At 36.3% G+C, this 16,620-nt stretch overlaps 1 protein-coding gene, 1 long non-coding RNA gene and 1 other non-coding gene across 3 annotated transcripts; 2 read left to right on the plus strand and 1 right to left on the minus strand.

The window, feature by feature from the left end:
- Nucleotides 1-962: 962 nt before the first annotated feature.
- LOC141846932 (uncharacterized) lies at nucleotides 963-1,295 on the plus strand. The gene is made up of 2 exons (XR_012603393.1): nucleotides 963-1,158; nucleotides 1,251-1,295. It is a non-coding gene; the product is annotated as an uncharacterized LOC141846932 (long non-coding RNA).
- A 38-nt stretch (nucleotides 1,296-1,333) lies between these two features.
- Nucleotides 1,334-1,439, plus strand: LOC141848150 (small nucleolar RNA snoR103). Its single transcript, XR_012603488.1, has one exon. It is a non-coding gene; the product is annotated as a small nucleolar RNA snoR103 (small nucleolar RNA).
- A 3,622-nt stretch (nucleotides 1,440-5,061) lies between these two features.
- LOC141847331 (pumilio homolog 5-like) lies at nucleotides 5,062-16,389 on the minus strand. Its single transcript, XM_074735347.1, has 10 exons — nucleotides 16,190-16,389; nucleotides 14,096-14,902; nucleotides 11,583-13,018; nucleotides 11,339-11,480; nucleotides 11,117-11,224; nucleotides 7,997-8,209; nucleotides 7,809-7,919; nucleotides 6,816-7,010; nucleotides 5,531-5,702; nucleotides 5,062-5,442 (listed from the first exon to the last, which is right to left on the minus strand). The coding sequence occupies exons 2-10, from the start codon at nucleotides 14,732-14,734 to the stop codon at nucleotides 5,426-5,428; spliced, it is 3,033 nt and encodes a 1,010-aa protein (XP_074591448.1). The 5' UTR covers nucleotides 14,735-14,902; nucleotides 16,190-16,389; the 3' UTR covers nucleotides 5,062-5,425.
- Between the last annotated feature and the right edge of the window lie 231 nt (nucleotides 16,390-16,620).

Below are 16,620 nucleotides of genomic sequence, written 5' to 3' on the forward strand. Positions count from 1 at the left end.
TGACATACAAAATATATGGATTGATAATTCATCTATTATTTAAGAACAGTAGTAAAATCTCAAATAGTACATAGCTATACGGTCTCATATTAACTTTTTAATCTGCTTATTTATTAGATTTGATTCATTGAAAATTGTAAGATGGTACAATAATTTTGTAGATAAAGGTCATTCTCTCAAAAGTGGGTCTAAATTAATTTTTATATAATTTAGATATTTAAACTTTTGAACTGATTAATTTTGAAAAAAAAATTTCTTCGATCAATAAATTAAATTAAGAAGGATAAATGACATGTCACTTTGTAGTTATTATTTTAAGATTATTTCATATTGAAAGAAATTAGCAAAGAGCCTTGAGCTCGAGCTAGGTTCATTTTCTCTAAGTTCAAACTCGACGACTTGAATTTAATTCGAGTTTTAATTTTTAAATTTGAATTCATATGGTAATGAAATTAGATAATTTGTGAACAGCTTGAGCAAGTTTAGTTTAAAAATGACTCATTTAAAAATTAAACGAGCTTAGTTAAAACTCAACTCGTTATATAACAAATGTATGTGAGTCTCTAAATGAACACATTCACAATCAATAAACGAACATATTCACGAACTAAAAATTATTAAACTCGAGTTCAGTTCGATAATATTTTCGAATCGAAATCAAGCTTGAGCGAGCTTGTTAATCTAATCAAACGAACTTTTTTTCAAACTGAAATTCAAACAGCTCACGAACGACTTGACTCATTTACACCCTATCATACCGTAGTTAGAAAGAATGTAATTAACCGCGAAAATATATTACCGTTGCACGAGCTAAATTAAGGCCTTTGGGCCGAAATGGAGCTGCTCACTCACATCCAATAACGGTGTATGGCCCAGCTGCCGTGTTCCCTTGTCTAGGGTTAGGGTTACGGTTCCGCCTCAAATCTATAAGACGCCTCCTCTTTGTTGTTCCTTATCGTCCTTCTCGATGGCGCCGTCGCTGTCGCCGCCGCCGCCGACTCTGCTAAGGCCACTGATCCGGCTCGCCGTCTACCAATTTATGTCGACTTCCTCCACACTTTGAATCGTGCTGCTCTTCTTCCTCTAATTTCTACGCCGACAAGCGGAAGAGGGAACCGCGCTGATGCAGGGTGATGAATCCTGCAGCTATTTTGATAGGTCAGTGTCTCTCGCTCATAAAAATCTCATCTCTCGATGCTTCCTTCGCCGTCGGTTCATCTGGTAACTCGATTTCTATGCGAAATTAACAGTTGCATTAAATTTCTCGGCATTTGATGGATTTTTCTTTTGATGGATTACGCTCTCTTTTCATCGTCCTAATTCTTGGTGGGTCGCTTAAGTTGCGCTCTTGCTGTAAATATGGACGGAGAACAATCGGTGGAAATTTAGATGGATCTTCCTTGAGATTTTGGAGGTCCATAAAGGGCCACCTTACATGCTAAAGAAATCCATGAAATCCTGTTTTCTTCATATTTTGCCCTAATTTTTTTTCTGAACACCATTTCGATTCGAGGGTAAAAATGATCTTTGTCGTGGTGGTGCAGGCGTCGGGATCAGTGTCGATGTCGCCGTCGCCGGCGATCTTCTTAATTAATTAAGAAAGAAATTTTTATTTTTTTTCGGTCTCAAATTAAAATTTTAATTCATATAAACAACCTGTTTGAGTGTAGAAGTGTTAGAGCATCCGCAACGCTCGTGTCATTATAACGTCTTTAATCAGTGATCGATTGGGTCCACTAACATGTGGTTGAGTGGTGGTTGTCACCATATGATTCGACCACGTGATCGACCACCACTCACATTATGCAGTCTCTACGAATGTATTAATATTAAAAAAATAAAAATAAAAAGCACGGACCCACCTATTAACGTGTTCAGAACTCTGAACGCGTTCAATACCTCACTCCTCTCTCACTCCTCCCTCACTCTCCCACATCTTTCCTTCGCTCTTTCACGTCTGTTATTAATGCCCGACTAACACTGGTCGACTACCACTCAACCACGTGTTAGTGGACCCAATCGATCACTGATTAAAGGCGTTAGAACGCCACAAGCATTGCGGATGCTCTTACATGTGATCACTATTGAGCCATTCTTCTAATTTTGGAAAAATATTCAAATAATATTTAAATTTTAGTTGACCAGAAGAGCACATTGAAATTACTTGGAAGGGTCGAGTAGTGCGGTCAAATTAGTCAATTCATGACCGGTGAGCTTAGGTAATTCATTGAAAGGATGGATTACGAGTTCGACAGGATATAATTAAAATTTTTATATTTAGGTTACAGATTAAATAAGTTAAGTTCATAAAAAAATAAAAAATATATATATAAAATATTAAAAATTTTAAAATAGATTGTGAATTAGGTAAATTAAATTTATTAATTTATTAAAAAAATTATTTTTATTTTAAAATTTTAAATATAATAAAATTTTCAATTCACGAATCAATCCAAGACCACTATAGGTTAACTTACGTAAGTTGCGAATTTAGATGGAATCAATCCAAGACCACTATAGGTTAACTTACGTAAGTTGTGAATTTAGATGGATGAATTTATTTGGATCCGTCTTACAATAAAATGATAAAATACCAATTCAATTTACTTGAGTGAGCTCTCAAAAGTCACATGTTTGTTATAAATCATAATTTCCTTTTATTTGAAAGGTAGAGTTGGATCTGTCGAATTATCGGATTAATACGCCCGTGTTGATGGCATATCTAGATGGACTAGCCCATGACAAATTTGAATTGATTTGTGAATTGAAAAAATAAAATAAAATTTTATTTTAAAATTTTAAAAATAATATATTTTTTAATTTACGAATCAATTCAAGATTACTGTAGATTAACTTACACAGGTCGCGGATCTAGATAGATCAATCTATTTAGACCCTTCTTACAATGAATTGATAAAATACCAATTCAATAGTGTGCTCTCAAAAGTCACATGTTTGTTATAAATCATAATTTCCTTTTACTTGAAAGATAGAGTTGAATCCGTCGGATTGATTAGCCCATTGATTCGCCCATGTTGATGGCATATCTAGATGGACAAGCCCATGATAAGTTTGAATTGGTCTGTGAATTAAAAAAATAAAATTAATTTAAAATTTAAAAAATTTAATGAACTTACGAACTGATCTATCTAATATACCATTTAAATTTAAAAATAATAATTTTTTTATATTTTTATGGACTCGTGGACTAATTCATTTAATTCATAAAGTAGATTGAGTTGAAGATTTAGGTAAATATTTTTTTAAAAAATAGAAAGGTAAAATTATTTAATGTCACCCATCAAATTGTTGTCTTTTAAGATCATAAAATTGCCCTCCGATAAGGGAACAAATTAGTTATTACGAAATAAGTTTATTTAAGTGAATAATAAGCAAATCTCAATAAAATTAAAATAATATTCTCCCTATAATAACCGACCATATGAGACCAAATGACAGACTTTTACTGAAATAAAATAATAAAGTTTTAAAAAGTTATTTAAAAAAATAACTAGCCACCAAATAAATCGGGTTAGGGTTTAGTTACTTCACCAGATAACTTAAAAATAAAGACGAGAAAACCAAAAAAAAAATTGAAATTAACAAAATAATATTAGTTTTAAGGAAAAGTCAACAGATAATTATGTTACAAATTTATTTAATTTTACTTTTTTTAAAAAAAAATATTTTTGTCAAGCGGTTTCACTAGATAATTTAATTCTAGATCCCATACAACGATATGAAGCCTCCTAGACTATTTTTCTCTTAAATATACCAACCCTGTTTATTAAGGACGGAAATAAAAATAATAGAACATTTATTTCATAAAAAAATAAATCATTCATCTATTCCGTTATTTACCTATTACAAAATAATAAATAAAAATATTTTTTTATCCATTCAAATTGGATGAAACAAACTTTCCTTCTTCGTATATATATATTTTTGATTTTTCTTGCACTACGACCATGACTAGACAACCCTATGTGGCCTTGCACAACAAGGTCTTGGACAATGAGAGGTGTAATCAAATCAAACCAGAGGCTCAAGCTCGACTCAATTCATTTTTCCCTAAGCTCGAACTTAATTCATAATGAAATTAAATAATTTACGAAATTGATTCGAACTTGAACAAAAATAGTTCATTTAAAAATTTATCAAGCTTAATTTAGCTCAACTCGTTAACATATAATTTTTAGATCGTTAAACAAGCTCGAGTTCGAGTTCGTTATGCACACACACAAACATAAATGAGTCTTTTAACGAACATATTCGTGAGTCCCTTAACGAACACATTCGCAAACTCACGAACAAAAATACTATTAAACTCAAGTTTGGCTCGATAATATTTTCAAGTTTGAAATCAAGCTCAAACTCAACTCATTAACTTAACCAAACAAGCTCGAACGAATTTTTTTCGAATCAAGACCTAAATAGCTTGTAAGCAGTTTGACTCGCTTACACGGCTACCTCATGCTACCCCTCACACGACCCTATGCAACTATGAATTTTTATCTCATATTTTCTTCTTCCCACCCTTTTTCTTTTCTTCTCTTCTCTTCTCTTCTCTTATCCTTTTCCCTAGAGATTTTTCCCCTCCTAAGATTCCTTTCCTTCCTAGTAAACAAAGCATTAAATATACATAAAAGGGTAGCAATAAAACCAGCATTTGAAATAAATCAAACCAACTAAACACTTTCTTGAATTATTTCATTGGTTCTCATAAATTTTGTGGCTGCACAATTCACATTTATAAGATGTCTATGATGTTAAAAATTGTAGTAAACAAATACAATAGGAATGCTTTGTAGACAAACTCATATCCTAATATACACTTAAGATCTTGATCATGTACACCAAATCAACATTGAGCTCTTGTTCAAATTGAATCAGTTAAACCAAGTGAGGCTCGATCGAGTTAGAATCGAGTTAACTTACTTCTCGACTGTGAGCGAACTTAGGATTCAATTAGGTTTTTCAATCGCAAGACAAATCATCTTTAAAGTCATCAAATTTTAAGCCAGAATTCAAAAAAAATTCTCAAATGGATATGAAACAAACTGATCAACTAGGAGCTTAAACTACTCAAGAAGATATATTTGTAACAGGCATGTATAGAGCCAAATCAGCATAATACTATCAAGCGAGGCTACGAAGAACAGAAGCCGTATGTACGATCAATATACACCTTCAGATACGCTAAGCTAGACGCCTATAAATAGTTTAAATACATGAAATACCAAATTTAGGTCATAAAATAGATGCGATATGCGATATACGATATACACCTAAAGTATGAATCTACTTGTAGTAAGCCTGACCTGTGACCTGTGCATTGCAAAAGGCATGATAGAAGCCACCTTGAGGAGTTTCTTGGAATTCTCCTTCATTAGGGTTACCGAGGCAGGCGGCTTCTCTTCTTGTTTTAGGGTTCAAGAACATCTGGAAGAACAAACTTATAAACTAAAGAGATCCAGTGGAAGTAGTTACTTGACAGATTATAAATCAAAGGGTAAGCGTGAGACAACACCTTCACCATATATTTGTTCGATCCTAGAGACTATATGTTTCCCGTAAGTGTATTTCTTCAAAGCTGGCAGATGAATTTTGATGCGGTTGAGCAGGATTTCCCGATGCTTATCGGTGCATGTTTCAAGAATCTTTTGGATCACATAATTTGCAAATTGATCCTTCATCATCACCTGAAAAAGGAAATGAACTCAGATGCAGAGGCATAACAGAAGTAAAAAAGAAATCCACAATGTACTTACGCGCATCGTCTATATTTGCGAAATACAAGATATTCAGCCTAACAAATGGAGATGTAACGTAAACCATAATTCACAGGTTCAGGATCTACTTGGAGCATTTAAGAGGAATTCCAGATTTGATACATTTTAAGATTTACTTATACATGGGAGCATTTGCTTCCTCAGGAAGGAAAAATACATCAAACTTGCTTATTAGCTAGTAGACAAAAAAATCAAAGTTTTAACGAGCAAACGAAGAAATAAGATTACGATACGAAACTAGTAAGCTGGTCATTCATTGTTCAAATGGGTAATGCTTAACTCAACCGAAAGAAAAAGTGCAGGTACGAGTAAGACTGCAACCAAGGAAGGGAAAGCACCATGTTCCTAACTTTCAAAAAGGGCATGCCTCCATCATAACAAGATGTCTAAGAAATCTTGGACATGCCTATAAGAGCAAGATTTGAAAACCATTTCGAGCTAGGTGGCAAGTGTGAAACTTAGTGTTCCACCTACAAATATAAAGGGACGGGCGAGCTACAAGGACTTCTGCAAGCAGCCGTGAGTGTGAGAGCTAAAGTTTCCATCCAAAGGTAAGTCGATTCCCTCCTCATCTCCCCTTTCCTCTAGGTCTTCTTCCTCTTCTCTGCAATTCATTCCACAGTGCCAAGAAAAATGCATGTCATCGCGCCCAAACATCGTATAATTCCAACCAGGATACAAAAATCCCAACTCTGAATGATATTTCAAACCTTGCCTATAAGGTCTTCTAGATCCAACTATTAGCATATATAATGAAACAAACTAAGATTTTAGCCCCAACAATGTAAATAAGAACACAATTACCAGAAGATGCAGAAGCTGTTTGATATCTTTGCTGGTTAGAAAAAGTGGCAATCTACTAATTCTTCATCCCAATTGTATTATTGTATTCTAAGTTACATGAACAACTAGTTATGAACAAAAACTTCAAAAAAATTATCACATAGCTTACCTGGAAAAGAAGACTAATTGATCAGGATACTAAAATACATATTTAATAATTTGCAAAAGCTTTGAACATACCAATAAATTGTCATTTTCTTCAGTTTGTCCAACTATTTCCTTAATCAAGAGATCCCTCTCTTCGGTACTACCATATGCTAAACATTTTTCAATAACATTTGAAGCAAACTTGTTCTGACTCATCTGTACAATCTGCCCAAATAATTTGCTGATAATCTGACTCCTTTCGTGTGTTTTTCCCCTCTCCAAAACATGCTGAAATGATATAATCATGTAAGGATTGAGATGTGACAATAGACAATAAATCAGATAAAAAAGAACTGTTATATATATTCAAAAATATAATCTAGAAATTATTCACAGCAAAATTACCTTATCGTGGGATGTCACTCATGCACAATTGATAGCATACATTCAGTAAAGATTGACTAAGCTCTATGGTACACTCTTGACATGACTTGTACAGACATACATAGTCCACTGACGAATGAGAAGGAATGAGGAGAAATGAGAGTGGGACATTCTATTATGCTATAAACTATCTAAACAGGTCGGTTTACACACAGCAAGAATGTGAAATAAAGGGTTCGATAATAAACAATAATATGTTTATTCATGTCTAGTTTAAACCCTTTATGACTTTCATAATTGCGGTTTAAGCCCTTTTATTACATTCATAATTGCACACTACATTTCGCAAAGCATAATGGAGAATGACCAAATCCAGGTTAGCTATGGTTTATGGACAACCAAAATGGAAGGTATCATGTGTTTCTGCATACTTATCAAATGAAGAAAGCAGACCAAGATGACCTCATTTTTAACTTCAGGTACAACCCAATTAATTTGCTCTACAACATATCACAATTTGAAGGGCAACATAAAGATCATTCATGAAAAAAAAAACAACTGTGCTAAAAATAGACTTGTCAATGCCATACTGCTGACAGAGTGCATGTTTTGAATTGCCACTAACCAATGGATGACGAATACATGAAATACTTCATTTATTACAGAAATGAGACAACAGAGTGGAAATGTTAAAGCGCTCACCTGTGTGACATAATTGCCATACTGATCTTGTGCAAGCTGGCAAGCTGACTGCAAAATCTCATCCACAATGAATTGGCTTTGAGATTCATCGCTACAATGCTCCAGGACTCTCTACAAACAGAAAATAATGTTTCCGGATCAGAATCTCAGGATCAGAATACTATCTGGATAATAGAAACTTCCTTAACCTGAATCACACGGCAACCATAAGGATGTGTAGAAAGTGTTGCAACTTGCCCATGAAATGCAGATATAATGAAGCCAATTTTTTCTGCTGGTATACACTCAATGCACTTCTGAATTACATGATTCCCATTCTGATCACGAACACATCTCATGACATTTCCATCGAGTTCTTGCACTAGCTGTGTTTTCTGACCAAGATCAATAACCTCCAGAGCCTGCAACCATAAGACAAGGGTGAGAAGACTTCAATAAAATCTAGCTGGAGTTGGATAGAAGGCTTAGGAAATCTCCCAGTGCAACTGAAAGTGTCACTTTAGACTTTTCCCCCTTAAAATAAAAAAACTTTCAAGTTCTAGTATAACCTCAAGCATATGATCTAAAGAAAAGAAGAATCTAGCTTCCTGCAAAAAATAAAAATAAAAATAAAAACTCCTTTTATTTTTAACATAATCATTCTCTAGCTAGGATGCTCTTTGTAAAAATTTCTCTCTCTCTAAAGCTCACATTTTTAGCTCCAGTTGATTAAATGGCTAATTCAAACTATACCTTATCAATATCAAGCCCACATCTTCACCAGCTGGCACACATTTTACAATCTATTATGATTTGAATTACACCCAACAGTTTGAGTCACGTCTAAATACCAAAAATATTTTTTTTATTTTCTCTTCTAATAATCCATCACCTAATCCTCAACTTTTCTACAATTCTACATGTTTCTCAAAAGCCCATCACTCTAATCTATTAAGCATGGTAGGTTGGACAACTTATAAATTTTATTCTTTTAGCCAAAGGGGCATACTATGATCACATTAGCACAGTTTAAAATCTCATACCATGCCGGTGCACAATCAAAATATATTGTGCTAGTAAATTATTGGGCCTTGATAGTAATATGCACAGTAATTTGTCGTGTTGCCCTTGTCAATCGTGCAGCGTGTCATGTTGACACTCGATACACATAGTACGATCTCGATACATGACGACGTTTAAGTAATGTTTGTTAATTTTATTAACTTGTGTCTGCACAACACAATACTAAAACTAATACCATTCTAGTTAAGGACAAAAACTACAACATGGAATGATAATTCAAACCTTGCAACTAAAGGTAATTGTTCTCTCTTCTTTTTTTATTATACTTCTTTTTCTTCATCCCTCCATCTCCAATTTGCCACCGACTCTGTATTATTAATACACAAGCACAATACCAAATTTGAACCATTATAATCAAAGATCGAAACTCTATGGCTCGAGATTTTGAATCTCGCATAGAACTCTAGAACTCCTCCATATTGACCATATGATTTTCGCACAAATTCACCTTAGGCAATCTGATAATCAACACCATAAACTTGAGTGTAACTTTTAGACACCAAATGAGTATGTAGCTAGTCCAAAGTACACACCATAGAGTGATGTCTTCACAGTAAACACCCATATTGCATAGAACTCTAGAACTCCTCCATATTGACCATATAGTTTTCGCACAAATTCACCTTAGAGTAAGCTCGAGATTTTGAATCTTGCATAGAACTCTAGAACTCCTCCATATTGACCATATGATTTTTGCACAAATTCACCTAGGCAATCTTATAATCAATGCCATAGACTTGAGTGTAACTTTTAGACACAAAATGAGTTTGTAGCTAGTCCAAAGTGCACCATAGAGTGATGATGTTTTCACGTAAACACCCAATTAGAATCAACTGTGAATTTGTTAGGGAAAGGAGAACCAAATCCAACTATCATTAGAATGTAAAACCGCCATCTAAATTGTCATAGCATGCCTCCATATCGAACAGAGATTGCCTATGAATTAGTCTCAGTAGAAATACAGCTGAAATCGAGGAAGAATACTACTAGATCTCAAGCGTATGTGCAAAACCTCACAATGGAACTCTAAGCAGGGAACTGAAGAGAAGACTAGATTGGTCCTAATTGAAGAAATCAATCAGTAAGACCAGATTGGTCTTCAAGAGCGGGCAAAGAAATCAACCAACAAAGGAATCAATCAGCAAAGAAATCCCGAGCAGAATAACCATATAATGAAGAATAATTTTAAAGGCAAGATTGGTGAAGAATAGTAATGGGAAACATAACTCCTGTATGTGGCGAAGAAGGTTCACACAGTCCAACTTGGTGATGATGCTAGGAAGCAAAATCACCTAGAAGAAGAATCCCAAGCCAACGAGGTTGAAGAACGCTTGGACAGTGTTTGGTGATGAATCATGCAAAGTGCGTGTGGTGGCAGACAAAGCCGAATAAGGTAACAATTTCACTAGCTCTGGTACCATGTTAATTGGGGAAAATTATTAGGGCATATAGGCAGTAGGTACTCCCTCTGCCTAAGTATATAAGCTTATCATTGTTTTAGTACATCTTTATCATTCATATATTCACAAATAAACCCCTAACTATTTACAATTTGGTTCTTAAAACTGTGCTTTTTAGAAGTGATGATCATGCAGAATCAATAATGGTAATAGAGATAAGTGCTAGATAATCTGTAAAACTTGATATTAATCTGAATAAAGCATGGTTCATTCAGTACAAGTCATGGCAAAATTGGATGTGGACTACTCTTTTTTCTGTTCTATGACAAAAAAAGTGAATGAATATTCTACCATTCATAAGGTAGCTTAGATGGACTAAGCCATTAGATCATTCTTCTTCTATTGCCTTAGTTTGCTTTCCCTATGAGGACATCCAGCTTTGGCAGAACCATGCCAAGTTACAGAAGAATCCAACACATTTTACTTGATAGGGTAATGCGAAGAGGCATGGTAGGGATAGTTTCACTTGAAATGGAAAACAAAAAGAAAGAAAATGATAAGAATGAGAAATATTGGTTCCTCAGGAACTATATCTGCTTCTACACATATATTCATTAAGTTCCTTGCCTGAAATCATTTTAAAAAGGATAAAATGTAATAGCAAATACACTGCTTTGTCAGCAAATTCAGTATAACAAATATAGTTAGCATATTTCAAAGCTACCAATGTAAGATGAACATCATGGAATATTAAGCAGGTGTTAAATTTTGTGAATTCCAGTTTTGAAACAAATGGCGTACATATCATGGTGCAAAATGGACAAGGTTAGCTAAAAGAAAGAGAACCTTTTGAATAACACGGCAACCATACATTTGAAGACTCAATGGTAAGATATTGCCAACAAGCTTATTAGCAAGCTCTTTCCTCTGTTCAGGGCTCCCATGTTCAAAAAACTGCAAGAACAGAGGAGTGAATACGAAAGATTGTCAAACCAGTGAAATTCTCAAGAGTACTTATACATGAAGAAGTATCAGAGAAGTAGTCAGAGACAAGTTTGGAAGATGTACCTTTTGAATAACATAATTCCCAAATACATCAATCATTAACGAAGAAGCATATGGAAGTACTTCACCGAAAACTGAAGCCTTCTCATTAACACTACAAGTCTCTAACTTTTGCTGGATAAATCGACTACCATGTTGGTCAGCACTGATACAAGAAAAGATACATCAACCAAAACAATATACAACACAATAAGATCCAACATTAAAGAGGCCAAATTTAGAAAACAAAATGAAGAATAAAACTTGCCTAAATTCAACAACACGTCCAACAATGTCAGACAACTCATATCTATGAGCTTTGTTGGACTTGAGCTCTTCAAGGAAAGAGAAAGGCTTTGGATCATCAAACTTCTCATGCCCCCTTTGGCTTTGCCACCCTGATAAAGAACCAGTATGTCTCTCAGAGCTGAATGGAAACTTAATGTTGTCATTTTTCCTTCCCGAAAAGCTTGTTCCAGCCACTGGAGGTCCTTGAAAAACAGGGCTGCCCATTGGAGAATTTGAAAATGGCATCATCACACCAATACTTGTGGGACTCCCATAGTAAGTAGGGCTGACAGTGCCCCCTCTTGCAGTATTCAGGGTACTGACACTGCTACCTCTAGTGACTTGGAATGTTTGATCAGGTAGATATGTAGAACCCTGCGCTTGTTGTGGATCATAGAGGCCTGGTAAGCTTCCTACAGCATTTCCCCTGGATATCATTGGCTCATATTGAACAGCAGCTGCAGTACTATAAGCATCAACTGAATGATGCTGATAGAAAGGCATATATAAAGAGTCAGTAAAGGGAGGCTGCATAGGTAAACTCAACTGCCCATACATCTTATATAACTGCTGAATGTCAACACCAGAAAAATCATTTCCTCCTGATGTAACTCCTGGAACTCTAGTATTGAAGTTTGCTCCAACTGCGTTCTCAAAAGGCACTGGAACAACATTCTGATGATGAGGATAAGCAGTGACCAATGATGGCACTAGTGAAGGATTTAATGTGTATCCGCTTATGCCAAACTGAGAAGGAAGTAGGCTAGTAGATTGCAGAGTTTGGTAATATGGAGCTCCATATGCCATTGCTGTGATGTACAATGGAGAAATACTGGAAGATTGTGATAGTGGCTGCACCTCAACTGCAGATAATTTTGGTTGGCCATGAGAAGAAAGACTCCCAGGACTTTGAGAATGTTGTATTCCTGGAGAAATCATCTGAGACTGACCAAGCTGAGCACGAGCAAATGAGCTTTGTGAATGCAAATTACCTGGCTGGGTATGCCGCCTTTGGTTGGTTGTGTAGCCATCAGAAGATAACCTTAGCTTCTTTATTTCATCTTTGATATTACCGATCCCTAACCCAACCATACCACCAGGTGAAACACCATTCTCAAAATTGGTGCTGCCACTGCTAGTTTCAGTTTGAACAAGTGTCTTCTCAGTGGATGCTGCACATGAAATTGGCATGCCACCAAGATCACCACTCGATATGGATCCAACTGAATGTGAACCTCTGTGAGAAGAATGAGCATGTACACTGTTTTTTCTTCGCTGTAGCATAGTTATGCCAACAGAAGAATCACGTACAGCATTCGAAAACAAATCCTGGTTGGATTCTTGTTCTAGCAATGTTTGTCTTGAAGTATGAGAATGGTCATGATATAAAGGATATGAAGTCTGAGGAAAATCTTCCTGAAACATCAAAAACTCAAGCTTCAAAAGAACTGTAAAAAAAATAATCAGTATCTTCAAATAATGTCTAAAATATAGTAGTAATCTATTCTAAGCCAGTCATAAATTTCAGAATACTTTAAAGGAACTATGTTTAATCTATCTGGCTACTTAGTCTGGACAATTACTACGAAATCATTAAGAAATGCTCATGCAAACTACAGGCAACATTCATAGAGCAGACTCAGGCAATTAGGGAATTTATTAGAAGTTAAAACAGTATTATGAGAAAATGCTTACAGCATATGTGGACTCTCTGGCCCAGGTACATGGCAATACTGTACAAGTGGCACATCCGTGCAACAAAAAGCATACTAGAATCAGTAGGAATGAGTACCCAGAACAACAAATCTCAATGTATTATAATGAATTCCCAAAGCAAGGCCTCCATCATCTTAAAGAACTTCCCGAAGTAGTACAGCATGAAACATTGTATTGGCTGATGCATTAGGTACTTAATCATCTAGATCAGAGTATAACTAAAGTTATAAATTTACATGCACGAAGAAAGAGGTTTGTAGTCACATCTAAGCTTAGACCCATGAGGGGTAAGATGCGCTAGGTAACCAAGGGTCTTGCCTGGCACAAGTTGGACTGTGCCTAGCATGATGCAACCCCAACTAGACAAGCCACACGTACATGACCAGCAGGCTGGTCCAGGCATGAACACAAATTCAGCCCACCTCAAGTCCAGGCCAATTAAATTTTTGTAATAATATTTAATGAAGATATTGCTATTAAATATCACCATATTAACAATATTTTATTATACAAATATTTAATAATAAAAATAATTTTAAGGAAAATAAAAACCAGCCAGGCCTATGCTAGGAATCTCAGCCTACCTGTGCCAGCACACAGATACAGCTGGACCAACACAGATATTAGCAGGGTGGGTGGCTGAGTCTGGGCCTAGCCCATTGCCACCCGTGCTTAGGCCATAAAACCATTGAACAGTAGCAGTTTACTCAATGCACTAGGAAAAAAATGTTCTGAAGGAAAGGGGCTATCAGAAATTTAGAACAGTGAATAAATTACCTCCACTGAATCTACCATACTGTTAAGCCGTCCTTCAGAAAGAGAAAAATTAAAAGGAAGAACATCAGCCTTCTTATCCACCGAGTTGCTGGGTTCAGTTCTAGGTGACCTATCATCCTCAGATTCCTCGTTATGAGTAGATAGGACAGGTCGAGAGCCAAAGAAAGATGTTTTGTTGTTGTCATCAAATGAAAGCAATCTCCTACTCTGACCAATTCCGCCAATCTGTTGCATCATATGTCGATTCTCCCGAGAGATAAGAGGCTGAGGAAGCCTTGGTTGCAAGTTTACGTTAGCACAGTAGTATGCTAAATAAGCTGGATGAGCACGTAGTTCCTCTTCAGAGTTACAATTTTGTGCTGCATTGTTTAGGTTCTCCAAACTACCATCCACGTCAGCAATCTGGCCTTTCAAGATATCAAAAGCTGCACGAGAACCTTCAATACTCGGAGGTGCACTTCCACTTCGACTGAGACCATTAACACCAGTGTTTCCATGATACCTTTGCCCCTCTAAAAGTGGGCCCAAATCTTCTGAAATTAAATTACCTGAAGATGTAAATTCTGATGGATCCTTATCAAGGGCCCAATTCCCAGCTCCAGCATTCCCTATGAACCTCAATGGATTCTCTGTAGCCATTTATCTGAAGCTGTTTTTTTCCAGATAATTCATTTATGAAAGGCCAAAGATTTATGGTTGTACTAGGAGTGATTTCTAGGTGAAATTTTGGCGGTCAGCAATTCACAGACAAAGTACCTTCTTCAAAGAAGCCAAGATCAACTCACAAACCTACAAAGCAGTCAGTTCCTGCTAAAATCAAAAAGGTAATGTTCAAATTAAGACAAATACTGAAGAAGCAATTAATAAGGTCCAAAACCAAAAGATACAACTGCTCCAAATTCAACTACAATAATAGAATTAGAAAACCATAGTCCAGAAACTACAAGCAGGAAGGCAAACATATGTGAAGCATCAGGGAGATAGGGGCCACTACAGACATGATGTATTTAGAACACAAGATTGAATAATGGCTACTTCAAAAGCACCATCAATTCAAAGATTTTAAAGATCAAGCAGATGCGTCACTGAAGAATGCAAAAGGTTCCAAAATCCATTGATAAATCAATGGAGGAAAATCACTAACTTCAGGTATCAATTCATCAATGTTGCTAATGTAAAATTATGGCCTGAAAACAATCACCACACATCTAAATAAACAGATAATACAGAAATAGATAATCCGTAAGAGCTCAACATCTATCAGATACTGGAAGATTGACTGCTAGGCAGACATTTTGCTGTAGGCCAACCACGCTCCTCCTTTATGACAGATTGGACCAAAGCTGTTTGGCAAGGATCACTAAAACATTCGGACTCCAGTTGATAGAGTTTGGCAATCTGAAAACACCAAGCTCGGGGATAGATCTCCCTTAGATTTTCACTATTAGGCGTTTAGTCTGACCAATCCAATAAAGGGCTAAAACATACTTCATAATTGCAGTAATTAAGTGTCATTTGTACTTGTGGCACATTAAATGGAATGGCCAACAAACTTGAACTAACAGTCATGCATTGCAAGACTTTACATTGGTCAGCCACTCCGGTGATAATTTCATCGTTCTAATCTCTTCCTTTCATAAATAGGAAATCAATCACCCTATTTCTTACTTCTTTCTTGGAAGTGTATCTGGCTTGATCATTAAGTCACCCATGCACATTTCTGCAACCTTTCCTTTTTCAGGAACACTCCACGCTCTGAACGCCAACTCTGTTTCCTTCCATCTGAATCTCTGATCTACCCTGAAAGCCCGAACAGGCGCATCAACACCAACACACTTCTTCGATAAGTACCTGTGTTGCATATTGCACTAGCCATACAAAGCATCATGATCTCGTACCCAACCTTTACATCCAAAAATCCAAAATTTTCACAGCTAAATCTGTGGTCAAACGGAGATTTGCAAAATCCAAAACTAAACCCTTTAAACCAATACGAAACTTCGGGCACCCAACAAAAAAAATGCAATTTTACAACGACGTTAACCGAGACAGGGCAAGCCTAACACAATCACAAGCTAGTTATCAAAATCTTACCGCCTGAAGGAGAAGAAGACCCGATAAGACCCTCGCCTTTACCCAGATCACGAGACATTGACTTCCAGAGCCCCCAATCCAATGGTCAAACAGCAATCCGCCTGGTTCATTACGGAGGAGAAATCGAACAAGGCTGGCCGATGACGAACCTGGTCCCTCGCTCACTATCTTCCCTCGCCCGCCCTCTCTCTCTCTCTCTCTCTCTCTCGCCGCTCGAAGCTCGAGGCGCCGCTTCTAAAACCCTCGATCGCCGGGCTTTTGGAGATTTCCCTTGGCCGAGAATAAGTTGAAATGACCGAAATAGCCTTCACCGTGTTAAGTTGCACCTCGGTAACAGCCAGAGACACCTTGATGACGCGGCCGTTGCAGGACACGTCATCGATCTGCTGACTAGTTACGCAGTTCAGGTTATAAGAGATTAGATATTCTTT

The sequence above is a fragment of the Curcuma longa genome, chromosome 16 (assembly GCF_044706935.1).
Source record: "Curcuma longa cultivar G26 ecotype Majalengka, Jawa Barat chromosome 16, ITB_CL_G26_1.1, whole genome shotgun sequence".
In the NCBI taxonomy this organism is placed as follows: Eukaryota; Viridiplantae; Streptophyta; class Magnoliopsida; order Zingiberales; family Zingiberaceae; genus Curcuma; species Curcuma longa.

Excerpts from the sequence above, each read along its gene's own strand:
- LOC141847331 (XM_074735347.1), bottom strand. The coding sequence starts at position 14,734 with ATGGCTACAGAGAATCCATTGAGGTTCATAGGGAATGCTGGAGCTGGG. Across the intron at positions 11,481-11,582 it reads GGACGTGTTGTTGAATTTAG|TGCTGACCAACATGGTAGTC; the intron begins GCAAGTTTTATT and ends TTCTTGTATCAG. Across the intron at positions 11,225-11,338 it reads GGAATTATGTTATTCAAAAG|TTTTTTGAACATGGGAGCCC; the intron begins GTACATCTTCCA and ends CTGTTCTTGCAG.